Raw genomic sequence first — 15,031 nt, 5'->3', positions numbered from 1 at the left:
GTAAAACATTCACAACATGGGGAAACAGTCAGAGTATGGTAAAACATTCACAACGTGGTGAAACAGTCAGTGCATGGTAAAACATTCACAACATGGTGAAACAGTCAGAGTATGGTAAAACATTCAGAACATGGGGAAACAGTTAGAGCATGGTGAAACAGTAGCGTCGTGGTGTAACAGTCAGATCATTGTGAAACTAGCATCAAGGTAAAACTAGCATCATGGTGAAAAAGTAGCGTCGTGGTGTAACAGTCAGATCATGGTGAAACTAGCATCATGGTGAAACAGTAGCCTCGTGCTGTAACAGTCAGATCATGGTGAAACTAGCATCAAGGTGAAATAAGCATCATGGTGAAACAGTCAGATCATGGTGAAACGAGCATCAAGGTGAAACTAGCATCATGGTGAAACAGTCAGATCATGGTGAAATCAGCATCATGGTGAAACAGTCAGATCATGGGGAAACTAGCATCAAGGTGAAACAAGCATCATGGTGAAACTAGCATCATGGTGAAACAGTCAGATCATGGTCAAACTAGCATCATTGTGAGACTAGAATCATGGTGAAAAAGTCAGATCACGGTGAAACTAGCATCATGGTGAAACAGTCAGGTCATGGTCAAACTAGCATCATTGTGAAACTAGGATCATGGTGAAAAAGTCAGATCATGGTGAAACTAGCATCATGGTGAAACAGTCAGGTCATGGTCAAACTAGCATCATTGTGAAACTAGCATCATGGTGCAACAGTCAGGTCATGGTCAAACTAGCATCATTGTGAAACTAGCATCATGGTGCAACAGTCAGATCTTGGTGAAACTAGCATCATGGTTGAACTATCAGATCATGGTGAAACTAGCATCATGGTTGAACTATCAGATCATGGTGAAACTAGCATCATGGTTGAACTATCAGAGCATGGTGAAACTAGCATCATGGTTGAATGATCATGGTGAAACTATCATGGTTGAACTATCAGAGCATGGTGAAACTAGCATCATGGTTGAACTATCAGAGCATGGTGAAACTAGCATCATGGTTGAACTATCAGATCATGGTGAAACTAGCATCATGGTTGAACTATCAGATCATGGTGAAACTAGCATCATGGTTGAACTATCAGAGCATGGTGAAACTAGCATCATGGTTGAACTATCAGATCATGGTGAAACTAGCATCATGGTTGAACTATCAGAGCATGGTGAAACTAGCATCATGGTTGAACTATTAGATCATGGTGAAACTAGCATCATGGTTGAACTATCAGAGCATGGTGAAACTAGCATCATGGTTGAACTATCAGATCATGGTGAAACTAGCATCATGGTTGAACTATCAGATCATGGTGAAACTAGCATCATGGTTGAACTATCAGATCATGGTGAAACTAGCATCATGGTTGAACTATCAGATCATGGTGAAACTAGCATCATGGTGGAACTAGCATCATGGTGAAACTCATTCTCTTCCCACAGAGATTACTTGTCATATCTTCCTACGAACCTCTGTTCTAATACGGCCATATTTCCCGGTTCTCGTAAAATTCCCTAGCGGCAAAAGATCGCAACACGAATTATCTCTCTTCGTTCTATCCAATCAGAACACGTGTTACATCGACTTACATTCAACTTGACTAACACAAGCAAATGTGGGGCCACAAATATCCCCCATCTGCCGGGGACTTGTGTTGATGTTACACACAAGACGTTTAATGGCTAGCTTGTCCGTTGTCAACGAGGGCGATGGAGACGCCACTGATCCGCCATAACATGACTGAGTTCTGTCTAGAAGAAACGTTTGCGCATCGCGCAGGGGAAGAGGTTTAGTTTTCTCGAAGCATACGGAAATTACCGAGGCCTTGCGAATGATCACTTTTGAAACAACGTCGCTGATTGCACAACTAAATCTGATTGCCTCCAATCACGAGTCTTGAACGCTCACACCATGAAAGGGCCGTATTAGAACAGAGGTTACGTTGGAAGATATGACAGGAGTAACCTCTGTGGGAAGAGAATGGGTGAAACTAGCATCATGGTGAAACTAGCATCATGGTGAAACGAGCATCAAGGTGAAACTAGCATCATGGTGAAACAGTCAGATCATGCTGAAACTAGCATCATGGTGGAACAGTCAGATCATGGGGAAACAGTGGGGATACACCGGGTCGCTAAACAACTCAAAGTGAAGTACTCACAGCACACCACTGTTTCACCTCTGTGTCACCACTGTTTCACCTCTGTGTCACCACTGTTTCACCTCTGTGTCACCACTGTTTCGCCACTGATTCACCATTGTTTTGTCACTGTTTCACCACTATCTCACCACTGTTCCGCACACAGACACCCGGACACTCACAACGATTCCTCTCTCACCGTGAACGTGAAGCTGTACAGTCGCGTTGACGGCAGGGTCGCTCTCAGCTGAGCAGATGTAGTTGCCGGAGTGTTGGAGTTGCACAGCGTCGATGATGAGGTGACTTTCAATACGTCGTTGTGCAAGGTGTATCTGTTTGATGACCATCACGTCGTGCTGGGCGTGGACTAACTGCAACAGGAGGACAATGTCCAGAAGCATATCACAAGGCACCAGTTTCCTCTATCCCACGGTTGTATATATACTACTAGTAACTCTTACATATCACAAGGCACTAGTTTCCTCTATCCCACGGTTGTATATATACTTCTAGTAACTCTTACATATATGCTGATAGGAGGTGGGTTAACGCCGCACCCAGCAATATTCCAGCTGTATGGCAGCAGTCTGTAAATAGTCCAGTCGGGACCAGACAATCTAGTGATCAACATCATGAGCATCGATCTACGCATTTGGGACGCGATGACATGATTGTGTCAATCAAGTCAGCAAGCCTGACCACCCGATCCCGTTTTTCGCCTCTTACGACAAGAATGGGTTACTGAAGATCAATTATAACCCGGATTTTCACAGGTAGATCTTCACGGGTATAACATGTACACTGAGGCTGAACAATACACGTGCAACCTACGAAACACGTATGTGTGAACTACAGAACACATAGCCATATTTCAAACCGAACGTGCAGTTGTTCCACTTCAGAACACATTAGGGACCTTTCATAACTTATGGCTAGGGGTGGTGGTTATGATGATTTTTATAGAGAAGCATGTACAATGTGAATGACAACCCCCCCTCATAAAATCATCATCCCCCCACCCCCAGGAAAAAGCGGCGTAAAGCTAAACTCACTCACTCACTCAGGACACATTAACCAGAACATCAAGTATCTTACCATGTTGAGGGACCGTTGTTCATAGAATGGCGCCATCATTCCCTGGCGGTACCAGCTGACGGTGGGGATCGGGTCGCCCCGGACAATGCAGGTCAAGTTGGCCCTCCCCCCAACCAGCACCGTCCCCCCGAACACCTGCATCACCGGGAACACTGCAACAGAACGAGCGTCCGTCAGACGCCATTGTCTCCTATTGGTGGTATGAATACAGGGATCTGTTTCTTTCAACCAAGTGACATCCCACAGTTAACATCGACATGCATACATCCTCATTATCACAGAAGTTCACTAGTAGGTGACTAGGTGTTACATACCTGTTGGTGACGTGGTGACGCATTTAATATCTGCCGGTGACGTGGTGACGCATTACATATCTGTTGGTGACGTGGTGACGCACTACATATCTGTTGGTGACGTATTACATAACTGTTGGTGACGTGGTGACGCATTTAATATCTGCCGGTGACGTGGTGACGCATTACATATCTGTTGGTGACGTGGTGACGTATTACATATCTGTTGGTGACGTGGTAACGTATTACATACCTGTTGGTGACGCATTGCATATGTGTTGGTGACGTGGTGACGCATTACATATCTGTTGGTGACGTATTAATATCTGTTGGTGACGTGGTGACGCATTACATACCTGTTGGTGAGGTGGTAACGTATTACATACCTGTTGGTGACGTGGTGACGTATTTAATGTCTGCCGGTGACGTGGTGACGCATTACATACCTATTAGTAACGTGGTGACGCATTACATACCTGTTGGTGACGTGGTGACGTATTTAATATCTGCCGGTGACGTGGTGACGCATTACATACCTGTTGGTGACGTGGTGACGCATTACATATCTGTTGGTGACATATTACATATCTGTTGGTGACGTGGTAACGCATTAATTACCTGCTGGTGACGTGGTAACGCATTAATTACCTGCTGGTGACGTGGTGACGTAGACCATAGGTGACTGTTCGCTGGAGCGTCGTACGTTGAAGGAGGTTATGTTGATGGCATACAGCGTACCAGGGTCAAGAAGCTCGATAACAGTCTCTGTGTTAGTGCCGGTGACTATATCCCGCTCAAGTTGGTTTACTGAAACAACAGTCTCAAGTTGTGTTACTGAAACAACAGTCTCTGTGTTAGTGCCGGTGACTATATCCCGCTCAAGTTAGTTTACTGAAACAACAGTCTCTGTGTTAGTGCCGGTGACTATATTCCGCTCACGTTGGTTTACTGAAACAACAGTCTCTGTGTTAGTGCCGGTTAGTATGCTGAAACAACTCTCTGTTCAAGCTCCCGCTCAAGTTAGTTTACTTCACTGTTAGTGCCTTGGGATAGGTTCAAGCTGATTCACTGCCTTGGTAAGGGTGGTGGGTAGTCTCCGAGGATGTTTTACGTTTTTTAAATAATCAGGAATGGTTTTCATCAACCAAGCAACGCCCATATGTTATCAACTGTTTTCACTTTCATCATTTCTTGTCATTATCTACACATCTGTTTTAACGATCAGAATGGTCTTCGTTTCATGTCAACCTGCGTTTTACTTGCCGTTGAGTATACATGTAGTTATTACCCACCTGTCATGTCCTGGACCAGGATCCTGTACGCAACCAGGGGACAGCACTCAGGAACAACCGGGGCTGTCCACCTCAGTCCGACACTGGTGCTGGCGACGTCAACTACGTGGAGGTTGTCAGGGATACCGGGATATACGGACTCCGTGGAAACCATGGCCGTGGTGCTGGGTGTGTCCGAGTCAGCTCGGTTTTTGGAACCCTTTCTTTTACCTTAAAACAAACTTAGATTCTTAAAAAAACAACCTAGCATTGAACATCCACTTCGGTGATCACCCACCGGAAACTAACCTGTATGCTATGTTGCTTCTCTCTACGTCACTGTGACCTGTAATCTGGCATTACCTTTCCTGGACTTCCGGTTTCCTCTGCGCCGGCCGTCTGTGTCGACGTCTTCCCCCCCAACACGCCCCCCTTCTGTGTCCACACTTCCCCACTTGCTGTATGGCCCGGTGCCATTCACTGTCCTCGCTGCCACGCGGACACGGTAGGTGGCGCTCTCCTCTAAATCTGAAAAGAGATCGTAAAGATTTCAGAATACACGTGGATAGAAACAGGACATACTTCAAGGGTTTTCGTGACGTCATCACTGACCTGTAAGGATATACTCCAGGGGTTTTTGTGACGTCATCACTGACCTGTAAGGATATATTCCAGGGGTTTTCGTGACGTCATCACTGTGCAGACGTCACCGCGGCGACTGCCCCGACGCTTGTACTGGATCTTATACTGCGTGATGATCCCATGTCGCTTCCGGGCGGGGGGCGGGCTCCAAGACACGCGGACAACCTGAAATATAAAACACGTCCAGCTGTCCTGAAGTGTTTGGTTTTTCTTATATACTCTCGAAGTACACGAGGGCGCGGTTTATCCTTGGGCAGTGTGCGAAATAGTTTCCAAATGTTGTCAACCAGTCTGGCTAGCAAAGCCTGGAAGTTACTAGCCAACGAAAAAATACACTGGCCCGAAATTTGAATGTAGAAACTGTGCTAAAGATTGCAAAAATAGATGAGAATAAGATGGCATGACACAGGTTTCATCATTAAGCTGCTAATATGATGAACATTATTATCAGGCCATAATCTTCCATGATTTAAAAAAGTTTATTATAACAAGTTGGAGAGAGTGATATATTTACAAAATGACCCTATACAAGTTTACTAGCCAGTCGGGCCAGTGACTGTAGAGATTTACTGGCTCGACTGGATTTTTGCTAGCCACAGGCTAGCGGGCCAGTGGCTATTTCGCACACTGTCATCGGTACACGTTGCCTGAACAAGTATTTTATTGCGCACAAAGCATGTTGCCCTCGGGACTTCAACAGTGATAACGTCATTCTCCAAACCAGACCAAAATGAATATGCTACACAGGTGCCTGGACAAGTACCTTCATAATGAATATGCTACACAGGTGCCTGGACAAGTACCTTCATAATGAATATGCTACACAGGTGCCTGGACAAGTACCTTCATAATGAATATGCTACACAGGTGCCTGGACAAGTACCTTCATAATGAATATGCTACACAGGTGCCTGGACAAGTACCTTCATAATGAATATGCTACACAGGTGCCTGGACAAGTACCTTCATAATGAATATGCTACACAGGTGCCTGGACAAGTACCTTCATAATAAATATGCTACACAGGTGCCTGGACAAGTACCTTCATAATGAATATGCTACACAGGTGCCTGGACAAGTACCTTCATAATGAATATGCTACACAGGTGCCTGGACAAGTACCTTCATAATAAATATGCTACACAGGTGCCTGGACAAGTACCTTCATAATGAATATGCTACACAGGTGCCTGGACAAGTACCTTCATAATGAATATGCTACACAGGTGCCTGGACAAGTACCTTTATAATGAATATGCTACACAGGTGCCTGGACAAGTACCTTCATAATGAATATGCTACACAGGTGCCTGGACAAGTACCTTCATAAGGAATATGCTACACAGGTGCCTGGACAAGTACCTTCATAATAAATATGCTACACAGGTACCTGGACAAGTACCTTCATAAGGAATCAGAACGCGTTACCAGGGAAACGTGTGATTACACAGTGCCATTTAGAAAGTGGTCAAATGTAACATATGCTATATTTGGGACTATATAGTCTCAGTAAAGTACAGATTCTAGTACTTTTGAGGGGTTGAGTCCCATCCGGGATTCGAGCCCATACCCTTAGAGTCAGGCACCAAAGCGCCAGCACACAAAGTCAGCCGGGTAACCCGCTCAGCCAAAGCGACTTTCACAAAAATGGAAGCCGGACAACTAGTAGTCTAGACTGCGGACGTAGTGTACCCCTCTGATGAGTGTTAGAAGAGTAGTCTAGACTGCGGAATTAGTGTACCCCTCTGATAAGTGTTAATAGAGTAGTCTAGACTGTAGACTTAGTGTACCCCTCTGACGAGTGTTAATAGAGTAGTCTAGACTGCAGACTTAGTGTACCCCTCTGACGAGTGTTAATAGAGTAGTCTAGACTGCGGACTTAGTGTACCCCTCTGATGAGTGTTAATAGAGTAGTCTAGACTGAGGACTTAGTGTACCCCTCTGATAAGTGTTAATAGAGTAGTCTAGACTGCGGACTAAGTGTACCCCTCTGATAACTGTTAATAGAGTAGTCTAGACTGCGGACTTAGTGTACCCCTCTGATGAGTGTTAATAGAGTAGTCTAGACTGTGGACTTAGTGTACCCCTCTGATGAGTGTTAATAGAGTAGTCTAGACTGTGGACTTAGTGTACCCCTCTGACGAGTGTTAATAGAGTTGTCTAGACTGCGGACTTAGTGTACCCCTCTGATAAGTGTTAATAGAGTAGTCTAGACTGAGGACTTAGTGTACCCCTCTGAAAAGTGTTAATAGAGTAGTCTAGACTGCGGACTTAGTGTACCCCTCTGATAACTGTTAATAGAGTAGTCTAGACTGCGGACTTAGTGTACCCCTGTGATGAGTGTTAATAGAGTAGTCTAGACTGTGGACTTAGTGTACCCCTCTGATGAGTGTTAATAGAGTACTCTAGACTGTGGACTAAGTGTACCCCTCTGATAAGTGTTAATAGAGTAGTCTAGACTGCGGACTAAGTGTACCACTCTGATGAGTGTTAATAGAGTAGTCTAGACTGTGGACTAAGTGTACCTCTCTGATGAGTGTTAATAGAGTAGTCTAGACTGCGGACTAAGTGTACCCCTCTGATAAGTGTTAATAGAGTAGCCTAGACTGCGGACTAAGTGTACCCCTCTGATGAGTGTTTATAGAGTAGTCTAGACTGCGGACTAAGTGTACCCCTCTGATGAGTGTTAATAGAGTAGTCTAGACTGCGGACTAAGTGTACCCCTCTGATGAGTGTTAATAGAGTAGTCTAGACTGCGGACTAAGTGTACCCCTCTGATAAGTGTTAATAGAGTAGTCTAGACTGCGGACTAAGTGTACTCCTCTGATAAGTGTTAATAGAGTAGCCTAGACAGAGGACTAAGTGTACCCCTCTGATGAGTGTTAATAGAGTAGTCTAGACTGCGGACTAAGTGTACCCCTCTGATAAGTGTTAATAGAGTAGCCTAGACTGCGGACTAAGTGTACCCCTCTGATGAGTGTTTATAGAGTAGTCTAGACTGCGGACTAAGTGTACCCCTCTGATGAGTGTTAATAGAGTAGTCTAGACTGCGGACTAAGTGTACCTCTCTGATGAGTGTTAATAGAGTAGTCTAGACTGCGGACTAAGTGTACCCCTCTGATAAGTGTTAATAGAGTAGTCTAGACTGCGGACTTAGTGTACCCCTCTGATAAGTGTTAATAGAGTAGCCTAGACTGAAGACTAAGTGTACCCCTCTGATGAGTGTTAATAGAGTAGTCTAGACTGCGGACTAAGTGTACCCCTCTGATAACTGTTAATAGAGTAGTCTAGACTGCGGACTTAGTGTACCCCTCTGATAACTGTTAATAGAGTAGTCTAGACTGCGGACTAAGTGTACCCCTCTGATAACTGTTAATAGAGTAGTCTAGACTGCGGACTAAGTGTACCCCTCTGATAACTGTTAATAGAGTAGTCTAGACTGCGGACTAAGTGTACCCCTCTGATAACTGTTAATAGAGTAGTCTAGACTGCGGACTTAGTGTACCCCTCTGATGAGTGTTAATAGAGTAGTCTAGACTGCGGACTTAGTGTACACCTCTGATGAGTGTTAATAGAGTAGTCTAGACTGCGGACTTAGTGTACACCTCTGATGAGTGTTAATAGAGTAGTCTAGACTGTGGACTTAGTGTACCCCTCTGATGAGTGTTAATAGAGTAGTCTAGACTGCGGACAAAGTGTACCCCTCTGATAACTGTTAATAGAGTAGTCTAGACTGCGGACTAAGTGTACCCCTCTGATAACTGTTAATAGAGTAGTCTAGACTGCGGACTAAGTGTACCCCTCTGATAACTGTTAATAGAGTAGTCTAGACTGCGGACTAAGTGTACCCCTCTGATAACTGTTAATAGAGTAGTCTAGACTGCGGACTTAGTGTACCCCTCTGATGAGTGTTAATAGAGTAGTCTAGACTGCGGACTTAGTGTACCCCTCTGATGAGTGTTAATAGAGTAGTCTAGACTGTGGACTTAGTGTACCCCTCTGATGAGTGTTAATAGAGTAGTCTAGACTGCGGACAAAGTGTACCCCTCTGATGAGTGTTAATAGAGTAGTCTAGACTGCGGACTTAGTGTACCCCTCTGATAACTGTTAATAGAGTAGTCTAGACTGTGGACTTAGTGTACCCCTCTGATGAGTGTTAATAGAGTAGTCTAGACTGCGGACAAAGTGTACCCCTCTGATAAGTGTTAATAGAGTAGTCTAGACTGTGGACTTAGTGTACCCCTCTGATGAGTGTTAATAGAGTAGTCTAGACTGCGGACTAAGTGTACCCTCTGATAAGTGTTAATAGAGTAGTCTAGACTGCGGACTTAGTGTACCCCTCTGATAAGTGTTAATAGAGTAGCCTAGACTGAGGACTAAGTGTACCCCTCTGATGAGTGTTAATAGAGTAGTCTAGACTGCGGACTAAGTGTACCCCTCTGATAACTGTTAATAGAGTAGTCTAGACTGCGGACTTAGTGTACCCCTCTGATAACTGTTAATAGAGTAGTCTAGACAGCGGACTAAGTGTACCCCTCTGATAACTGTTAATAGAGTAGTCTAGACTGCGGACTTAGTGTACCCCTCTGATAACTGTTAATAGAGTAGTCTAGACAGCGGACTAAGTGTACCCCTCTGATAACTGTTAATAGAGTAGTCTAGACTGCGGACTTAGTGTACCCCTCTGATGAGTGTTAATAGAGTAGTCTAGACTGCGGACTTAGTGTACCCCTCTGATGAGTGTTAATAGAGTAGTCTAGACTGTGGACTTAGTGTACCCCTCTGATGAGTGTTAATAGAGTAGTCTAGACTGCGGACAAAGTGTACCCTCTGATAAGTGTTAATAGAGTAGTCTAGACTGCGGACTTAGTGTACCCTCTGATGAGTGTTAATAGAGTAGTCTAGACTGTGGACTTAGTGTACCCCTCTGATGAGTGTTAATAGAGTAGTCTAGACTGCGGACAAAGTGTACCCCTGATGAAAGTGTTAATAGAGTAGTCTAGACTGCGGACTTAGTGTACCCCTCTGATAACTGTTAATAGAGTAGTCTAGACTGTGGACTTAGTGTACCCCTCTGATGAGTGTTAATAGAGTAGTCTAGACTGCGGACAAAGTGTACCCCTCTGATAACTGTTAATAGAGTAGTCTAGACTGTGGACTTAGTGTACCCCTCTGATGAGTGTTAATAGAGTAGTCTAGACTGCGGACAAAGTGTACCCCTCTGATAAGTGTTAATAGAGTAGTCTAGACTGCGGACTTAGTGTACCCCTCTGATAACTGTTAATAGAGTAGTCTAGACTGTGGACTTAAGTGTACCCTCTGATGAGTGTTAATAGAGTAGTCTAGACTGCGGACAAAGTGTACCCCTCTGATAAGTGTTAATAGAGTAGTCTAGACTGTGGACTTAGTGTACCCCTCTGATGAGTGTTAATAGAGTAGTCTAGACTGCGGACTAAGTGTACCCTCTGATAAGTGTTAATAGAGTAGTCTAGACTCTGGGACTTAGTGTACCCCTCTGATAAGTGTTAATAGAGTAGCCCTAGACTGAGGGACTAAGTGTACCCCTCTGATGAGTGTTAATAGAGTAGTCTAGACTGCGGACTAAGTGTACCCCTCTGATAACTGTTAATAGAGTAGTCTAGACTGCGGACTTAGTGTACCCCTCTGATAACTGTTAATAGAGTAGTCTAGACAGCGGACTAAGTGTACCCCTCTGATAACTGTTAATAGAGTAGTCTAGACTGCGGACTTAGTGTACCCCTCTGATAACTGTTAATAGAGTAGTCTAGACTGCGGACTAAGTGTACCCCTCTGATAACTGTTAATAGAGTAGTCTAGACTGCGGACTAAGTGTACCCCTCTGATAACTGTTAATAGAGTAGTCTAGACTGCGGACTTAGTGTACCCCTCTGATAAGTGTTAATAGAGTAGCCTAGACTGAAGACTAAGTGTACCCCTCTGATGAGTGTTAATAGAGTAGTCTAGACTGCGGACTAAGTGTACCCCTCTGATAACTGTTAATAGAGTAGTCTAGACTGCGGACTTAGTGTACCCCTCTGATAACTGTTAATAGAGTAGTCTAGACTGCGGACTAAGTGTACCCCTCTGATAACTGTTAATAGAGTAGTCTAGACTGCGGACTAAGTGTACCCCTCTGATAACTGTTAATAGAGTAGTCTAGACTGCGGACTAAGTGTACCCCTCTGATAACTGTTAATAGAGTAGTCTAGACTGCGGACTTAGTGTACCCCTCTGATGAGTGTTAATAGAGTAGTCTAGACTGCGGACTTAGTGTACACCTCTGATGAGTGTTAATAGAGTAGTCTAGACTGCGGACTTAGTGTACACCTCTGATGAGTGTTAATAGAGTAGTCTAGACTGTGGACTTAGTGTACCCCTCTGATGAGTGTTAATAGAGTAGTCTAGACTGCGGACAAAGTGTACCCCTCTGATAACTGTTAATAGAGTAGTCTAGACTGCGGACTAAGTGTACCCCTCTGATAACTGTTAATAGAGTAGTCTAGACTGCGGACTAAGTGTACCCCTCTGATAACTGTTAATAGAGTAGTCTAGACTGCGGACTAAGTGTACCCCTCTGATAACTGTTAATAGAGTAGTCTAGACTGCGGACTTAGTGTACCCCTCTGATGAGTGTTAATAGAGTAGTCTAGACTGCGGACTTAGTGTACCCCTCTGATGAGTGTTAATAGAGTAGTCTAGACTGTGGACTTAGTGTACCCCTCTGATGAGTGTTAATAGAGTAGTCTAGACTGCGGACAAAGTGTACCCCTCTGATAAGTGTTAATAGAGTAGTCTAGACTGCGGACTTAGTGTGTACCCTCTGATAACTGTTAATAGAGTAGTCTAGACTGTGGACTTAGTGTACCCCTCTGATGAGTGTTAATAGAGTAGTCTAGACTGCGGACAAAGTGTACCCCTCTGATAAGTGTTAATAGAGTAGTCTAGACTGTGGACTTAGTGTACCCCTCTGATGAGTGTTAATAGAGTAGTCTAGACTGCGGACTAAGTGTACCCCTCTGATAAGTGTTAATAGAGTAGTCTAGACTGCGGACTTAGTGTACCCCTCTGATAAGTGTTAATAGAGTAGCCTAGACTGAGGACTAAGTGTACCCCTCTGATGAGTGTTAATAGAGTAGTCTAGACTGCGGACTAAGTGTACCCCTCTGATAACTGTTAATAGAGTAGTCTAGACTGCGGACTTAGTGTACCCCTCTGATAACTGTTAATAGAGTAGTCTAGACAGCGGACTAAGTGTACCCCTCTGATAACTGTTAATAGAGTAGTCTAGACTGCGGACTTAGTGTACCCCTCTGATAACTGTTAATAGAGTAGTCTAGACAGCGGACTAAGTGTACCCCTCTGATAACTGTTAATAGAGTAGTCTAGACTGCGGACTTAGTGTACCCCTCTGATGAGTGTTAATAGAGTAGTCTAGACTGCGGACTTAGTGTACCCCTCTGATGAGTGTTAATAGAGTAGTCTAGACTGTGGACTTAGTGTACCCCTCTGATGAGTGTTAATAGAGTAGTCTAGACTGCGGACAAAGTGTACCCTCTGATAAGTGTTAATAGAGTAGTCTAGACTGCGGACTTAGTGTACCCCTCTGATGAGTGTTAATAGAGTAGTCTAGACTGTGGACTTAGTGTACCCTCTGATGAGTGTTAATAGAGTAGTCTGACTGCGGGACAAAGTGTACCCCTCTGATAAGTGTTAATAGAGTAGTCTAGACTGCGGACTTAGTGTACCCTCTGATAACTGTTAATAGAGTAGTCTAGACTGTGGACTTAGTGTACCCTCTGATGAGTGTTAATGAGAGTAGTCTAGACTGCGGACAAAGTGTACCCCTCTGATAACTGTTAATAGAGTAGTCTAGACTGTGGACTTAGTGTACCCCTGATGAGTGTTAATAGAGTAGTCTAGACTGCGGACAAAGTTTACCCCTCTGATAAGTGTTAATAGAGTAGTCTAGACTGCGGACTTAGTGTACCCCTCTGATAACTGTTAATAGAGTAGTCTAGACTGTGGACTTAGTGTACCCCTCTGATGAGTGTTAATAGAGTAGTCTAGACTGCGGACAAAGTGTACCCCTCTGATAAGTGTTAATAGAGTAGTCTAGACTGTGGACTTAGTGTACCCCTCTGATGAGTGTTAATAGAGTAGTCTAGACTGCGGACTAAGTGTACCCCTCTGATAAGTGTTAATAGAGTAGTCTAGACTGCGGACTTAGTGTACCCCTCTGATAAGTGTTAATAGAGTAGCCTAGACTGAGGACTAAGTGTACCCCTCTGATGAGTGTTAATAGAGTAGTCTAGACTGCGGACTAAGTGTACCCCTCTGATAACTGTTAATAGAGTAGTCTAGACTGCGGACTTAGTGTACCCCTCTGATAACTGTTAATAGAGTAGTCTAGACAGCGGACTAAGTGTACCCCTCTGATAACTGTTAATAGAGTAGTCTAGACTGCGGACTTAGTGTACCCCTCTGATAACTGTTAATAGAGTAGTCTAGACTGCGGACTAAGTGTACCCCTCTGATAACTGTTAATAGAGTAGTCTAGACTGCGGACTAAAGTGTACCCCTCTGATAACTGTTAATAGAGTAGTCTAGACTGCGGACTAAGTGTACCCTCTGATAACTGTTAATAGAGTAGTCTAGACTGCGGACTTAGTGTACCCCTCTGATGAGTGTTAATAGAGTAGTCTAGACTGCGGACTAAGTGTACCCCTCTGATGAGTGTTAATAGAGTAGTCTAGACTGTGGACTTAGTGTACCCCTCTGATGAGTGTTAATAGAGTAGTCTAGACTGCGGACTTAGTGTACACCTCTGATGAGTGTTAATAGAGTAGTCTAGACTGCGGACTTAGTGTACCCCTCTGATAACTGTTAATAGAGTAGTCTAGACTGCGGACTAAGTGTACCCTCTGATAACTGTTAATAGAGTAGTCTAGACTGCGGACTTAGTGTACCCTCTGATAACTGTTAATAGAGTAGTCTAGACTGCGGACTAAGTGTACCCCTCTGATAACTGTTAATAGAGTAGTCTAGACTGCTTGGACTTAGTGTACCCCTCTGATGAGTGTTAATAGAGTAGTCTAGACTGCGGACTTAGTGTACCCCTCTGATGAGTGTTAATAGAGTAGTCTAGACTGTGGACTTAGTGTACCCCTCTGATGAGTGTTAATAGAGTAGTCTAGACTGCGGACAAAGTGTACCCCTCTGATAAGTGTTAATAGAGTAGTCTAGACTGCGGACTTAGTGTACCCCTCTGATGAGTGTTAATAGAGTAGTCTAGACTGTGGACTTAGTGTACCCCTCTGATGAGTGTTAATAGAGTAGTCTAGACTGCGGACAAAGTGTACCCCTCTGATAAGTGTTAATAGAGTAGTCTAGACTGCGGACTTAGTGTACCCTCTGATAACTGTTAATAGAGTAGTCTAGACTGTGGACTTAGTGTACCCCTCTGATGAGTGTTAATAGAGTAGTCTAGACTGCGGACAAAGTGTACCCCTCTGATAACTGTTAATAGAGTAGTCTA

The 15,031-nt window shown here is 44.1% G+C and overlaps 1 protein-coding gene across 4 annotated transcripts in view; it reads right to left on the bottom strand.

Moving 5' to 3' along the window:
- LOC124290108 (neogenin-like) overlaps positions 1 to 15,031 on the bottom strand; it is a 58,722-nt gene that overhangs the window by 28,920 nt on the left and 14,771 nt on the right. For all 4 annotated transcript variants that reach the window (XM_046726797.1, XM_046726798.1, XM_046726801.1 and 1 more), the window contains exons 4-9: positions 5,489 to 5,639; positions 5,196 to 5,360; positions 4,854 to 5,063; positions 4,210 to 4,368; positions 3,269 to 3,420; positions 2,373 to 2,544 (exon numbers count right to left, since the gene is read on the bottom strand). In XM_046726797.1, the coding sequence (XP_046582753.1) occupies positions 2,373 to 2,544; positions 3,269 to 3,420; positions 4,210 to 4,368; positions 4,854 to 5,063; positions 5,196 to 5,360; positions 5,489 to 5,639 (1,009 nt within the window). The remainder of the gene's footprint in view (positions 1 to 2,372; positions 2,545 to 3,268; positions 3,421 to 4,209; positions 4,369 to 4,853; positions 5,064 to 5,195; positions 5,361 to 5,488; positions 5,640 to 15,031) is intronic.

The sequence above is a fragment of the Haliotis rubra genome, unplaced genomic scaffold, assembly GCF_003918875.1.
Source record: "Haliotis rubra isolate DU_JTF1 unplaced genomic scaffold, ASM391887v1 Scf457, whole genome shotgun sequence".
Lineage (NCBI taxonomy): Eukaryota > Metazoa > Mollusca > Gastropoda > Lepetellida > Haliotidae > Haliotis > Haliotis rubra.
This window is presented reverse-complemented; position numbering and strand designations above follow the sequence as displayed.